This window comes from Schistocerca cancellata, chromosome 5, assembly GCF_023864275.1.
Source record: "Schistocerca cancellata isolate TAMUIC-IGC-003103 chromosome 5, iqSchCanc2.1, whole genome shotgun sequence".
In the NCBI taxonomy this organism is placed as follows: Eukaryota; Metazoa; Arthropoda; class Insecta; order Orthoptera; family Acrididae; genus Schistocerca; species Schistocerca cancellata.
The window spans coordinates 103,388,587-103,404,791 of record NC_064630.1 but is presented as its reverse complement, the minus strand read 5'-3'; the positions used below and the strand labels follow the sequence as shown (position 1 = coordinate 103,404,791).

Genomic DNA, 16,205 nt, shown 5'->3' with positions numbered 1-16,205 from the left:
TGGTGTTATGCGAGCAGCTACTGACCGAGCAGGGGCAGGGAGAGGAGCGCCCAGGCGGTGCCGACGGCCAGGTAGGCGATGCTCACCACCGAGGTCGTCCTCACGAGTCCCGACTGCGCCGTGGGCCACGTCGCGTTCAGCTCGTCCGGCAGCTGCCCGCACTCTGGGTCTGCAAACGAAGAATTGCACTCGTCACAAACGCTATTCACAAACAACAGGCTCAGAAAAAAGAGCTGAATAGTTACGTACTGAAGCAGAAACGGTTTTTAGGGAAGCACTCTTGATTACTGTCGTTGTACTTTACAAATTATTGAACACCAACGAAACTTTAACCAGAAAACATACTTTGAGAAAACCTTCGCTACTGGAAGAAGAGCAGAACATTTAACATAAGATACAGGATACCCTTATCATATAGTACTAAAGGTATGCGCCGTGGGCATCCGCACAAATTTATCGGAGAGGGGGTAAAAATCTAAAATCACCACGTTTTTATGTAACTGAATCGGCGAGTTTCAAAACGTGTCATGTCCACAGAACTAATTCTGACAGTAAGTATACAAAACCAGTCGTATCTCAAGCGATTGATAACTAATTATTTAATGAATGCTGGCGATGTTGTAAAATTCCTGATGATTGAAAATCAGCCGAAGTTAATTTCTATTTTTAAAAAAAGAGCCGAAGAAATGTATGTGAGAATTACACAGGTATACGTCTCACGAATGCAGTTTATAAAGCTTACTAAAAAATGATAAAGTCACTTTAAAGTATTAACATACACGTTTCGGAAAAGTGCAAAGGAAGGTCGTGCAGCGATAATGTTTTTGGCATCAAAATGGTTCAAATGGCTCTGAGCACTATGGGACTTAACAGCTGAGGTCATCACAAATAAGATGTTTCAACACGCGATCTTGGCCGCAAAAATTCTTATTTATCACCAAATATCAGACAGCGCCCAGCAGCATGTGCAACTTACACAAGTATGTGGCAGTTCTGTAATGAATTAAAAATACGTATCCAGATTCCAGTACGGGCAAGTGCCCCTTCCCATTCTGGACGCCATGGTGTGCAAAGTAAGAGGAGGGGGGAGGGGGGGGGGCTGGGATTATGAGGTAACACACAGTTTCCAGGAGTCGTGTATCACGTGACGCACCAACCAATTAGCTGTTTAGCTTTGATTTTCATGTTAGTTTAGGTACGCTAAAGGTATTTAAACAATGAAGTGTTTAAGTAAACCAGCCGTCAGTCCAAAGATTATTTTGAATGCCGTAATACTTTACTAGACTTGGTCTTGTTCAAAAATGTGTGTGAATTCCTAAGGGACCTAGCCTGACACACTACTTAAATTAACGTATGCTAAGAACAGCACACACAACCATGCCCGAGGGAGAACTCGAACCTCCGGCGGAAGGGGCCGCGCAATCCGTGACACAGCGCCTCAAACCCCGCGGCCACTCCACGCGGCACTTGGTCTTGTTGGAGGCGGTATGCCAGCCAGTAATAAGCGACCTACAGTTACGAAACATGGTGCAAATCCGTATTTCATACATCAAAAAAAGTTGCATAGGTGAAAGAAGAGATAAATGACAGAGATAAATCCTGTGATTGACAAGAGATCGAATCCGAGACCTTTGAATTTGTAAAAGTAACTCCATCTTGTGATTTTGGAGTGTGGGACAGGGGCTGATCTACGAATCCTAAAAATAGAGTTCCAACAGCCGTTACTTTTATAGTTTTTCATTTACATGTATGAAAATCACACTGCTCTTGAAATCTTCTACGGAAACAAGGCGGAGGTATTGGTCCCCTGTTATATACTTGTACGACTGGATGCTTCTTGTCGTTCATGTTACAGAGCCTGAAGATGACCCTATTGCGGAGTCGAAACTGGTATCTGAATGAAAACCTATAAACGTAACGGCTGTTGGAATATTATTTTTTCATTTCTTTGAATTTATAGTCAGCTACTTTACCAAGGAACAACCAAACCTTTTATGGATGGCATAAAGCAAACATGACAAGTATTATGTTCAAAAGCAACGGTGATAATTTTCCGTACTTATAACTTTTTCTACAGCTCTGTCTGCTCAAGATACATCGGAGCACCTAATTGCAGACCATTACAGCATTTCAGAGCATGTACGAATAAACATAATTTGTGAACGTTGGTGGTGAAAGACTGACCGTCTGAGGTCTAGAAAATAAAGGAGACAAGCTTGTAGCTCATCTTCTATCCCTACATCGACGGTGCTATTCGCAGATGGAGTTTTGAGGTGAAGTGTGCAGATATAGCTATCTGGAGGTATTATAAGCAGTTATTTATACTGACAAGGTTACAATTATTTCAAGAAAATAGCTTGGATTTAGTGAACTGATTAAAATATGTTATTAAATTAAAAGCTGAAGGGCAGAAAAATAATACCACTGCTTTTATAGGTACAAGCCGACACAGGATAAACATAAAAAAGAGAAACAAGAAATATATTCTAAAACTGAAAAACTTATGTACACAGTGCTCAAGAGCAAAGTTCAGTTTTATGGCCACATCAGAAGAATGAACGATTCCCAATGGATGAAAAGTGTCTTCAACATGTAAGTTCGTAGACTTCCAGGACCAGTGTCGTTTTGAATAAAATAATTTTCGATACTAGACAGCGTTATTGTAAAACAATGAAGAAACTAATCAACTGCTACGGCCCTCTTCAGGGCGATTAATTGCTGTCTGGCTGCTGTCTTCAACATTTTCGCCTCGAAACAGGAATACATGAATACTGTGGTACATGAATTTCAAAAGAGAGGTACAGGAAATGGATACCCAACCGGAAGACGTGGAAAACGAAATCATTTTCAGAACAGCTGTGGTGGCGTTTGGGGACGTTCCGAGACGATGTAATACTAGCACCTTCGTACCGATGTGTATTTTATTATTATTATTCACGTTAGGGCCCTACTGGACCACGCGAAGTACAATCACGGGGCATTCAGTTATTTTCTTTTAGACTTTCTCTCTGCCCAAATTGCTTTCATTCTCTCGGAATGAGCTCTTTTCCTTTCATCAGACCATGTGGTTCCAGTTTTCTTTGGTTTTTCAGCTTGACCAACTACCCAGTCATGAATTTTTTGCCTAAATAATTTTCTGTCTTGAATTTCATCTTGTTTTATATCTGCCTCTTTCATGTCCTCTTTTATAGCAGCAATCCATTTTATTGTCTCAGATTTAGCTTTACTTCGATTTTCGTAGAATTCCACTACTTGTTTAGTTAGTCTGGTAGCATCCATTCTTTTAATATGCCCATAAAATTTTAATCTGCGTTTTTTCATATCCGAATATATGCTGGTGTATTGTTGAATTTCACTATTTGCTCTTAGCCTGTATGTTCCTTCTTCAGTATATTTTGGACCTAGAATTTTTCTGATTACTTTTCTTTCTCTTTTTTGGATTTCTTGAATGTCCTTTTTTCTGTTTAAAATTAGCGTTTCAGCCCCATAAAGGCACTCTGGTTTTATGACCGTGTTGTAATGTCTCAATTTAGAGTACCTCGAGAGACATTTTTTGTTGTAGATGTCTTTTGTAAGTCTAAAAGCTGTCTCCATCTTTTGACAACGAATTTCATTTCCAATTTTTTCTAGACCAGTCTCTGAGATTGTTTCACCTAAATATTTGAATTGCGAAACTCTTTTGATTTTTCCATACTTAGTTTCCAAAAGTTTGGGTGCCAGTTTGTTGCTAGTCATATACTGTGTTTTTTCAAATGAGATTTGGAGACCTACTCTTTCTGCTGTTTCTTTAAGAATTTCTATTTGTTTCTGAGCAATTTGGATGTCCTGCGTTAGAATAACCAAGTCGTCTGCAAAGGCCAAACAGTCTATTCGAATATTTGTTCGTCCTAATTTCACTGGTTGGTCAATTTTGAACTCCAATTTTCGTTCGCGCCACTCTTGTATTACTTTTTCTAGAACGCAGTTAAATAGCAACGGAGAGAGTCCATCACCTTGCCTCACGCCTGTTTTTATTTCAAAGGGTTCTGAAATTTCTCCTCTGAACTTTACTTTTGATTTTGTACCAGTTAGCGTGTCTCTGATAATTGCCGTGGTTTTAGGATCCAGGCCTTGTTCTTTCACAATTTGGAAAAGAGATTCACAATCCACTGAGTCATAAGCCTTTCTATGTTAATTTTTTTTATGAGAAGATAAAACGTCGACGAAGGAGAAGCACATCGCAATAACGATACCAAGAGAATGATGAGAATATATACAGCTGTTTGACGCAGAAATGATGCGTTGAATTAAGGGCAATTTCTCTTGCTGCCTAACAAACTTTACTTGCGTCAGAGACAAGAGGACGTCGCCGGTAAGCGGAAACATGGTGATGCAAAACAGTGGTATTGTTGACTCCCAGTGCAAAGAAATGATTTGATTGATAATACTAATGGTGATTATAATAATGATGATGATGATAATCGGACGTTGTTAAAAGCATGGATTTCAGGCTCGACTTACAGGTATAAATACTGAAATGCATGAACGACAGCGCGCTTATGGAGTTCGATCGTTGCATCACCAAACAGTCTACTTCCAGCATATTAAAAGGGTGTAAATTATACCGAGTGATAAATCTTTAGTAATTAACAGGGATAGCTCAGTGGTGCTAAATAAGAACATGTTTAAGATAAACTTAATTATTATTTCACAATAAAATACAGAGCTCGTTTAATACATGGCCTCTTCACAGCGAGGCTTAAGCAAGGAGGAGGATGAAGACGACTATATGCGCTCTTCATATTTTATAAACATGAGACGCTCAGAACATGAACTCACATAAACTTATAGCGTTGAATTAAATTGCATGTGAGGAGATCCAGTTTCGTCGCTGACTTCATTAGAAAACGAATGTTTGTATTGATGAAAAAGATCTGGCTTAAACGAAAGAAGAATAACTGAGAACAGTGTCATAAATGTCGTAAGCTTATCGTGGCCCTTAAATGACCGACTAACTAAATAAAATAAATAGCTGCACCGATCAACTGTTATCAACAACAAAGAAATTGAACAATTCAAACTATTTAAATAATTTAACAGTGATATAATATGCGACTGTGAGAAAGACACTAGCGCAAAAAAAGACGCACCCGAAGGAAATACCCGAATGGGACAAAAATCGCTAACTGTGACGTACATGTACAGACAAACAACCATTACAATTTCACTAGAATTGGTGAATACAAATAAAACGCAGAAACTGTTTCATTTGTGTTGCCGGATGTCCTCCTGACGGATGTAGTGTCAAATTTTGTCCAACTGGAGCGTTAGATCATCAAAATCCCGAGCTATTTGGAGGGCCCTGCCTTCTTCGCCTTAAATCTCATTAACTTGAGCAGAATTGTCTTTAGTGATGAGTCCCGCTTCGAAGTGAGTAGCAATGACCATGGAAGACGTAGGCTAGTATCAACAACAACAGGAGATGGTATGACGTGAGTGGGATTCGTTATTCATAGCAAGATAGACAAACAGAATTCTAATCAACCGTTTAGTAATGGGGTTGTTCTTATCAGATTCGACAGCAAACCAACACTGACAACAATAGTCCAGATAGACATGCTGACAAAGCAGAAGATGAAGAGATAGATAAACTATGTGAGGATAATGATCACACAACTCAGTATGTACTGAGGATAATCTAATAATCATATGGAAATGAATCGCTGTAGTAAGGAAAGGAACAATGCAAAAGAATATGAACTTGATAGTAGGAATGAGGAACGAGGAGGACTAATGGCGGTCTGCAACAAATTTTGCTAGTAATAGTGTATACATTGTTCAAAAATCAGAAGAGGAGGAGCTACGGAGATACGAAGACTCCATCTGGATTACGTAATAAGCAGACAGACTCCGAAATAAGACACTGGATTGAAAGATGTACGTTATATACAATATGCTTCCTGGTGGAGCTACTTAATTAAAAAGTAGCGGCTCCGGTCTCGTAAACTGACATACGGCCGCGAGAGCGGTGTGCTGACCACATGCCCCTCCTTACCCGCATCCAGTGACGCCTCTGGCCTAAGGTTGACACGGCGGCCGGTCGGTACCGTTGTGCCTTCATGGCCTGTTCGGGCTGAGTTAAGTTTTTTTATGGTGCTGAAATTCTGAACTGAAATATCAGTTCCCCAAGAAGTACGATGCAACTCTCAAACACTCTCGAGGAAGTCGACTTCGAAGATCTACGACGAACTATAATTCACAGAAGTTAAGGTCATTCCTCTCTAATGGTAGTGTGGGTCACTCGGTTTAAAAATGATGTAATCCTGACAGCTGCCCAAGGCCACAGAATGAAACTGACTATTCATCCATGCTGCAAATAGTGTGGAGTGGTTGATACTGCCGTGCAATCAACAGTTTGTTGCTCCAAAATTCCAGGTCTATGGAAATGGATAAAATGGAAATCAGTAAGTTTACTACCCACGACTGTAAACGAAATAAGCAGCAGTACGTGGACGTCAAAGCGTACCCCACATCGAAGACAAGAATACTCAAATGATTCATATATTGTTATTATAAACTACGTATTGAGTGAGGGAGAAGAGACGTATATTCGACTTCACACAACACTTTGGAGAAAGAAAAACAAGAAATCATCAATAAAAGGAAACGAAACACGTTCTTGCCGTTTACACATCTTATATAAATGACGTATTTAGAGCCAGTGCAAAAGTTTGCAATACCTGTTGTCCAATAAAATCATACTAAATTAAGAACAAACCTTGGTAGCATCGGGGGATTGTAATTGCGTAAGCAACGGATCCCTTTGTTGGAATCCTACTATGGTCTTTTCCTCGTTTTATTTTTTTAAAATTCGTCACATATACTGATTAAAACATCTCCATATCATTTTTGTGAAGAATGCACATCTTGTTCCTAATTACGTATTGCAGGCATTGCAGAATAAACTCTTAATTATCGTATTTTATAGACGATTGATCATAAAGAAGATTGAAATTTTTAAAAAGTTACAAATTTGTTAATCTTTTATAAAATATCAATAATTAAGAATTTATGTTTGCAATGGAAACTGGAATTTTGCGTGCAATATATAATTATAAACAAGGAGACGTGCTTTTTTCATAAAAAATGAAGAAATTATGTGCGTTTAGTAGCATACATTTGATGAATTTTTAGTTAATGATGTAGATATTCAAATTAAACGAAAGAATAAAACCAACGAAAATACCATAGCGAGAGTTGCGTGGTACTGCTTGGGGAATTAATATTTGAATCCCCTTAACTTCACGTGCCATGAATATAAAAAGTTTCAAAAATCTGATTGCCAGGTGGTCTGCTTGTGAACTATCCAAGTACGACTCACCACCGCCCACCCTCACAGCTTCATTTCCGCCAGTACATCTGCCTTCCACACTTCACAGAAATTCTCCTGCATACCTTGCGGGACTAGCATTCCTGGAAGAAAGGATATTATGGATACATAGCTTAGCTATAGCCATGGGATTGTTTCCTGAATGAATTTTCACTATGCAACGGACTGCGCAACTGCGAAAGGAAAAAAAAGTAAATAAATAAAAATATATATATATATGTTTTTTAAATCTGCCAGCCAATTTCAAATGCGCGCATACCGCTGCAGAGCGAAAACTGCAGAGCGAATATTCATTCTGGAGGACTGTTCTCCTTTGTACTGTTCTAGAGTGGCCAGCCAAGTGCAGTCATTTATGAACTGCGATAGGCTAGTTAGATGGCGTTATTCAGGACATACCTGTGGAATGAGCTGGTTTATACTTTCATCACGTCACACTCATTCCCTTATTTCCCGGCCTCATGCAGCATCAGGTGGAGGGGCAGGGGGGGGGGGGAGTGTGGCTGAGCGCTAGGTCTAAGCTTCACTGTACATATTGATCAGCCTCTCGGCCACTCATATCAACAGATACGACCTGAGTTCGTATCAGTGTTACAACATCGCAATTTTGTTCAGTGTGTACTATAACAGCCAGACCACGTAAACCTTTTGTGCAACAATGCGAGGGGACATAATAGCTAGACCACGTAAACCTTTTGTGCAACAATGCGAGGGGATGTACTTGTGATACAGATGTCGGCCAGGTGCAGTACAGTCCCGTCTATGTTGTACTGGTGGGGGAGTAGCGCAATGCTCAGGAACTGCCGACTACTCGGCTGGCTCCAACTCTGGAGCTCGATAATGTTGGCGCGAGGAAGCGACACAAGAATTTCGTGGTTGTTTTGGCTGTGAACATTCTGATCCGTCTCGATTGCAGCACGGTGCCACAAACGCGACCACAGGGGGTAGACAAAAATACGGAAACACCAAAAACACAGGACATTACCATGTCTAACACGATACAGTACAACTGTTGGCTTGTAAAACAGCATCCAGTTGACTCAAAATGGATAAATACAGGTCCTGTATGGTTTTCGACGAATATTATCACTCTTACCGCAAAATAGTGGCAATTTCAGGTAACTATGATGGAGTTTGATAGCGATCACACCCTCTTCTTTTCAAAGTAAACCACAAATGCTAATTGAGATCTGGTGATTGTGCTGGCTATGTGAAATGCGACAATTCATCCTCGTGGTGATAAAGTCAGTTTTGGACGATGCGAGTTGCGTGAACTAGGGCCCGGTCATCCTTGAACGCTGCATAACCATTGGGAGGCAAACAGTGCACCAAGGTATGGACTTAATCAACCCATATGGTCGAAGTCCTGGATGGTAAACCGACCTTGCAGAATACCTATGGGGCCAATGGAATACCATGATGTACCATGATGTAGCTACCGCCATGTTTCACTCTTGGGACTTAAACTCGCCCAAAAGTTGGAAACAGTGTGAAACAGGACTCATCCGATCAAACTTTCTCCCACTGCTCGAAAGGCAAAGTTTTATGGCTTCGGCACCACGCTTTCCTGTTACGGCCATCTGGTCACTGATGCCCAGTTTAGGAAGACCAGCTCGACCTGAAAATCCCAACTTACGGAGCTCCCTTCCTGTTGTTTTAATGCTGACAAGGTTCGCGAGCGCGATATTCAGTTCAGAAGCGACACTTCGCAACTGCCGTCCTCTTATTCTCCGTCACAATACTCTTCGATGACCTTCTGTCACGATCAATAAACACAAATCCTCGTCCGTGCTGTGGCTTAAAGGATGATGTTTTTCTGCTTTCCCTGTATGTGGTATAAATCTTCGATACGGTGCCTCTTGAAAGACGCAACACTTCGGTTGCCTTGGTCACGAGAGCACCTACGATACGAGCACCAACAATTTGCTCACTTTCGAAGTCACTTAGCTCTGGCATAATGCGCTCACAGCTACACAGAAAACTTTTTTGACCACGACTCACACTTGCAACGTACTGAGGGAACTGCACAGGTCTCGTTCGTGTCAAATATAACAGCGTGACCGTCGTGCTTGGCTAACATCTGCATTTATGTTCAAACATGAATTTCTCGCAGTAGTTACATACTTTAGCCCAACCCCTATATTTCCCGTGAAAAGGATGAAAACAAAGTTCTGTAGCGATTGATTCAGCTAGAATATTTCTCGTCGCACACTGGAGCACTAAGTCAGTGGTTTTGTGAAAATGCATCAGAATTCTGAAGTGAAGAAAAAGTCTACAAGTACAAGGCCAACTGCTTCCTCTTGCTTCCCTCCCCCCCCCCTTCGGTTCTATCCCCCCTTCCCCGCCCCCTCCTTTCGAGACGGCTGTATACTGGACACTGGTTTATGGCGAATAACTTGTAAATAAAACGTAACCACGTCAGGGCAATTTTCCGGGATGTTGTAGAGGAAAGATGACAGCATCTCACCAGTATGTTTTATTCTTGGATGCTAGTGTAGGCGTTGTTTGTACCCCTGTAATACCCTGCTTACTGTGCTGAAATAACACGGGGTTGCCCGCAGCAGGTACTCACTGTAGAAGAAGAAGGCGTAGAGGACGAATCCGAAGTTGTCCGGTGACGCCGGCTGCAGGTGGCACCAGAAGAGGAGGAAGCCCAGAAGACCGAGGACGGCCCAGACCGCGCCCTGCAACTGTTACACACACACACAGGCAATCAGCTGGCAGCTGCGAGGGGCGGGTACAGCCCGCGGTGCTACCGGCACAGAACGCCGCACGTTCCCAACTCTTGATAACCACTCTCTTACGAGCTAAACCACAAAAACAAGCTGGCAAGAAAAGTTGGAAGAGGAGATAAGAAATGTGTTCTTTTCAGACAAATCCCAATGAAATGGGAGTGTGTCAGAGCGTTTCCGAAATGAGAAAGTGTGGGAATGTAATTTTCCCATGATGGGCGTACATTTGTGGTCCAATTTACCTAGTCTGAATCTTCACTGGCTCTTTATACATAATAAATTGTATACGACAATTTTTCAAACTCTGAAAGCCAATCATACTACTGGTAAGATTTCCTTACAAACACTGCTGGCTACTAGAATTGCAACAGCAGGAGGGAAAGTAAATAGTGAAATTTTGTTTATTCTGCGTGTACACTGTGTAACATGTCGTGGTCTCCTGACCTTCATTGCTTACATATTCCACCCTCACAATCATATTCCGCACATCAAGACGCTTCATTCGAACCCAAACTTGATAAGTTAAAGTCAATGTTGTATGAATTCATGTAAACGATATGCAAATAACTAATAAATCGCAAGTACGCACCATGGTTGAAATACTCGAGGCTGGCGTACACACACACACACACATTCAAGACACGATGGTCACAAAAGCTTTTAGTTCGGGAGAGGCAATCACCACATGCCAGGACGCTGGTCCCTTCAGAGGTTTTCACAGGGCGCTATCTACATCAGCCGTCAGCCGCCTGTGGAGCGGACAGTGTTTGCCCGAGTGAAAGGAGGAATGGCCCCATGTTTGGCTAACAAGCAAATTCTGCTACATTGTGTGGGAGCGCCCAGCCTACATATTATTTACAAATAGCATGCAGTTTCAGAGATTTTCACAGGGAGATAGCAAACGCCAATGGTACCGATTTCCAGATTGGTCACCTTAAACGAAACGTCATTCTCCCGTTTTAGAAGAGCAATGCTGATTGGCAGATGATATTTCTGACGCCTTGAGCTGAAGGAATAATGGAAGAGACCGAAAGATACACCCCTTCACGTCTGGCGTGGAGAGGGGCCGTTCCGTTGTCGCTCTTGGAGCGAGAACACGTAACGATAGCGTGCGCGCTCGTACGTGTACTCAAAGAGCGAGGAACAAGTCTCTCCTCAGTACTTCACTGGGAGAGCACCTCTGTCGAGAGCGGATCGGAGTGCAACTCTATATTGAGTCCTTGCGATTAAGCATTGTTCACTGTGTTGGCCGCCACACTTACTGTGCGGTGTGTATGGACAGAGTTATAGTTAAACGCCTGCGAGCGAATTTTTGAGTGGTATCGCGGTGGACTGGTTATCTGACCAGTGTACCATGCCAATAATTAGACTAGGGGCGAATAGGTGTCCTTGACTTCATCAAGGCGTAGGGAGAGTTTGATTGGCGAAGGTCAATCCAGATAGAACAAGAGTTATCTAATTTGTCAGCAGCGAGCGGCGCAGACAGCAGTCATCGCAGCTTACGGTATTGTGTGCTACAGCTATTGCAAGCCCAATATTTCCTCCACAACAATACACTTCACTGCATTTCACACGCAACAGCCTCGGCCGTACCTAGCACATTCTAATGGATAATTATTCAAGTTGAGTAAGCGCGGCTCTCAGCCATTCTGCCAAGTCAATAACAATCTTAAACTTTGTATAGAAATTTCATTAGCGAATCCTATCCTTGAGAGGTAACTTCACATTCTGAAAACAAACAGGAAATAACGTGTTCAGTTCATAACTAAAAATGCTATCGTGATTTCTCAGAATTTTTGCAAAATAAATAATTTTCCTTAGTTTCATGTTTTTCTTACACTAACTAGCACTACTCCAGTACCCAAGTATCCCACTAGTTACGTAAGAAATTTTGTGAATTTTTGTGTTATTTCCTTACAGCGGACTACTCCAGAAGATATTTATTGCTGAAAAGTTTTTCAGGCATTTCTCTTTAGAACGTTAGGAGAGTCTGTCTGACTTCCGTAGTAGTGTGGGGGTGGAAATTGCATCTTGCAGGAGCCGCAGGGAAAAGGGTACAGCTCAGATTAATCTGTTGCGCAGAATGACAGAATAGCACCCACACGCTCACAACTGGTCGGCCAAAACATTACGACGAATGCCCACCGCCAGGTTGGGCGCACGTGAGGCGGTAAGAGACCTACATGGTCGGAGCAGAGACGAATGGGGACTAATTCTAGCGACGATAAGTGGTTCAAAATGCGGAAATCCGCCGACTTAAGCCAGATTGTTGCGGCCCAGCGCCTGAAACCGACAATCTCGGAAACGGCGATGCTGGTTGGCTGTTCGCGTGCTACTGTCGTGAGCGTCTACGGAAAGTGCTTGAAGAATGCCGAAACCACAAGTAGACGGCAAGAAGTCGGACGTCCATAGCTCATCACGGAACATACGGCTCTGAGGCTTGTCCGCTCTCTAAAGCAGGATACTCGGTGATCTGTGGCAGATCTGACGACAGAGTCCAGTGCTGGTGCAGGCGCAAATGTTTTGGAGCACGCCGTTCAGAGCATAATACTGAACAAGGTGTTCTGCAACAAAGGATCCGTACACGTTCCCATATTGACGCAACAACATCGTCAATTATGATTACAGTGGTAAAGGGATCACCGAAATTGGACGGCGGATGAATGGAAACGTGTTGCCTGGTCGGATGAATCCCGTCTATTGTTAAACCAGGTCGATGGTCTTTGTACGTACGCTGTTATCGAGGCTCGAAGCGTGCAGCGCGCCATGGACACACGCCGGTGGTAGCAGTATTATATTATGGTGGACAATCACCTGGGTTTCCATGGGGCCATGACAGCTGTGGACTACGTGAACATTATTAGAGACCACCTACAACACCTTACGCTTGATGTCTTCCCCAACAGCGATGTCATCTTCCCTGTCACAAGGCCAGAATCGTTCTACAGTGGTTTGAGGAGCGTGAGAGGCAACTCATTTTGTGTCTTGGCCATAAAATTCGGCTTATCTGAATATGATGAAACCAACCGCACGTAAATTACGAGGACTGTGTGACCTACGTGTAGGCATCTGGTTCCATGAATCTCCAGAAACCTGTCGAGTACTTGTCGAATCCATGATACGCAGAACCATTACTGATCTGCTTTCCAGAGATGGACCATCACGCTTTTAAGTAGTTGGTGATAATGTTTTGGCTCATCGGTGCACAGTATTGTAGGATGAATACATAATTAAACTTGTAGATGATCTGGGAGTGTGCAAGGTGGGAAATTTAATAGACTGAGCTGCCACGTCTAGGAGAAACAACGGGACGGGTCTGTCTTGGATGATCATAGAGTTGAACTGAGCCTAGATGACGGATGCGGGTATGCCATTCCATACTGCTTCAGCCCTATGCTATAGTTCATCACAATACAAGCATTATTAATTTTCAAAGAGTCAAAATACAAGTTTTAAAGTTAGTGCCATATTGTTACTTACGCCAAGTCAATACCAGTTCTCAGATCCATGTCATTTTTGATTAACTACGAGGGCTGTTCAATAAAGATGATAATAATTTTTTTTGACAACATGCCTTTACTCATCCTCATAATTTTGATGATCCTTCTCAAAGTAGTCTCCTATGAATGCGATGCACTTGTCCCAGCGTTGCTGCCGGTCTTCAAATACATGCTGGAAACCATTTTCTTTAGAGATCCTCCAAATTCGCCTCCGCAGCCTTCACCACTGCTCCTGATGATTCATGTTAGGGAGTAGAAAAACTCACATGGGGCTAAATACGGACTGTAGGGAGGGCGAGGGATGTACATCATGAAGGTTTTTGCAAGATATTCAGCAACAACATTGGCAATATGCGACCGCACATTATCGCGGTGCAACATCCAGCCTGCTTCACGGAAATGTGGTCTATTACACCTGATATGGACTTGCAATATTTTTAGGACATCCCTGTAGTATTGTACACTTACTGATGTGAGTGCAGGTACAACATGCTGATAAACCACGCCATGAATATCAAAGAATGAGATGACCATAACTTTCCCTGCATAAGCAATCACTTTTGCTTTTTTGGGGGTTGGTGATGAAGGAGATTTCCACACTGAGCTTTGCTGTTTGCTCTCAGGATCAAAATGATGTAGCCAAGTTTCACCAGCAGTGATTACATTTGAAAGAAACTCCGGATCTCCCTCTAACATCAACTTAACTGCATGCAGACCTGCACGCAAATGTCCTTTTGTTCAGGAATCAACAATCTTGAAACCTATCGCACACAAACACGTGTCATGCGTAATTTTTCTGTCACCAGCTTGTGGGTGGCACCCAATGAAATGTTCAGTATTTCAAAAAGTGAACTTGGGGTAATTCGTCGATTCTCTTTCACAATTACAGCAGCAGTCTGGATGTTTTCTTCCGTCAGAGCAGTAACTGGAGCACCAGACCCACCTTCCTTTGAAATTGATTGTCTCTCCTCTTTAAACATTTTAAACAACCTTCGAGCTGTGCTGTAGGGAAGAACAGACTCTCGTAGGCCACCTGTAACATTGTATAGGCCTCAGATGAAGATTTGTTGGGACTAAAGCAGAATTTAAAAGCTGCATATTAGTGCTCGCGTGTTTACCTCCATTGCAGCGGTAGGCGATACTGAACATGTCTGACCTCGCATGCCTCTCACAGGCGGTAACCAGGAGTCCCTACAATGAAACTACTACGGCGTGTTTGTTGCACATTAAGCTAACAGAATACCATAAGATTAAATTTTAGCGCAAGAAATTACGACCATACAACATTATGATCATTCTTTATTGAGCAGCCCTCGTATTTTTCTCAAGATGCTAGTGTCTCAGTCATATTCGACTTAATTGAAATGTGTGCTAACCAACACCCTTGCACAGTAGCTGATTGTTAACTATACAATTTAAAACACTAAGAGAGGGCAGTGCGAAGTGCGTTACCATTGCGCAGATAAAAGTAAGAAATCTTGAGGTATCAGGAATAGCATTCATGAAAGACAGGAACCATTAGTTTCAAATAGATGAAGTTTTGTTTTATTACCAGGGCAAGTATCAAATCAATAGTGTTGTATCAGATTCAGTTTTTGTGTTACTTAAATTCATGCAGTTTTGGTTTGGTTTAAGTTTATTGACAGCTAAATTAAATTTACATTCTCGCAGTCTAGAAAAGTTAAGTGCAGGCAAACTGCAAGAGCGACGAGATAAAATACACGTTCACATGCCATTCCCATTCTAACAGTTGTGTTTCAGACTACTTTCAGTTATTTCGATATAATTAAAATGTACGTGTTTCACCATGAGCAGATGTTTTCAGTGGGTGGGAGATCCGGAGAAAGTGATGGCAAGGGCATCAGTTCCTCGAGCATTTCAGCTACACTGGATGGTAATACCGACTACTACGATCCTGTAGCGCGCCCTGAACCCGTTCGGCGTCTGTTGTCGTACCTACTTCATAAGAACTCCAAACAGTGGAACAGTATTCTAGAACTGGTCACATTGGCGTCTAGTATGCGATTTCTACATAGATTCGTTGCATTTTCGCAGAGTCCTTCTGACAAATCCGTCTTTTATTCGCCTTCCATAGTAATAGAAACAAAGGAGACATTAGTTGCCATTGGGCACTGAAATTAATCAATTGGAAAAGTTGAAAATTTGTGCCACATCGGATTTTTCAGTTTGCTGCGCACGGTCGCCTTGACCGGCTCGTCCATACGGACACGGTCATTGACCGACTGATTTCCAACTTACTTTGACATTACTGCTGTCGTACCGCTGCCCATTATCATAAATACTCGTAGCAATTCGCTGATTCCCATAATAGTTCGATTGTGTTGTCCTCCTGCACGGAAGAGATCACCATCAAAAAATGGTTCAAATGGCTCTGAGCACTATGGGACTTAACTTCTCAGTTCATCAGTCCCCTAGAACTTAGAACTACTTAAACCTAAATAACCTAAGAACATCACACACATCCATGCCCGAGGTGCCGGCCGGAGTGGCCGTGCGGTTCATGGCGCTACAGTCTGGAGCCGAGCGACCGCTACGGTCGCAGGTTTGAATCCTGCCTCGGGCATGGATGTGTGTGATGTCCTTAGG

The 16,205-nt window shown here is 42.4% G+C and overlaps 1 protein-coding gene across 1 annotated transcript in view; it reads right to left on the bottom strand.

The window, feature by feature from the left end:
* LOC126188257 (uncharacterized) overlaps positions 1-16,205 on the bottom strand; it is a 317,657-nt gene that overhangs the window by 229,521 nt on the left and 71,931 nt on the right. Inside the window, exons 2-3 of the mRNA XM_049929823.1 lie at positions 9,939-10,056; positions 26-169 (exon numbers count right to left, since the gene is read on the bottom strand). Of these exons, the coding sequence (XP_049785780.1) occupies positions 26-169; positions 9,939-10,056 (262 nt within the window). The remainder of the gene's footprint in view (positions 1-25; positions 170-9,938; positions 10,057-16,205) is intronic.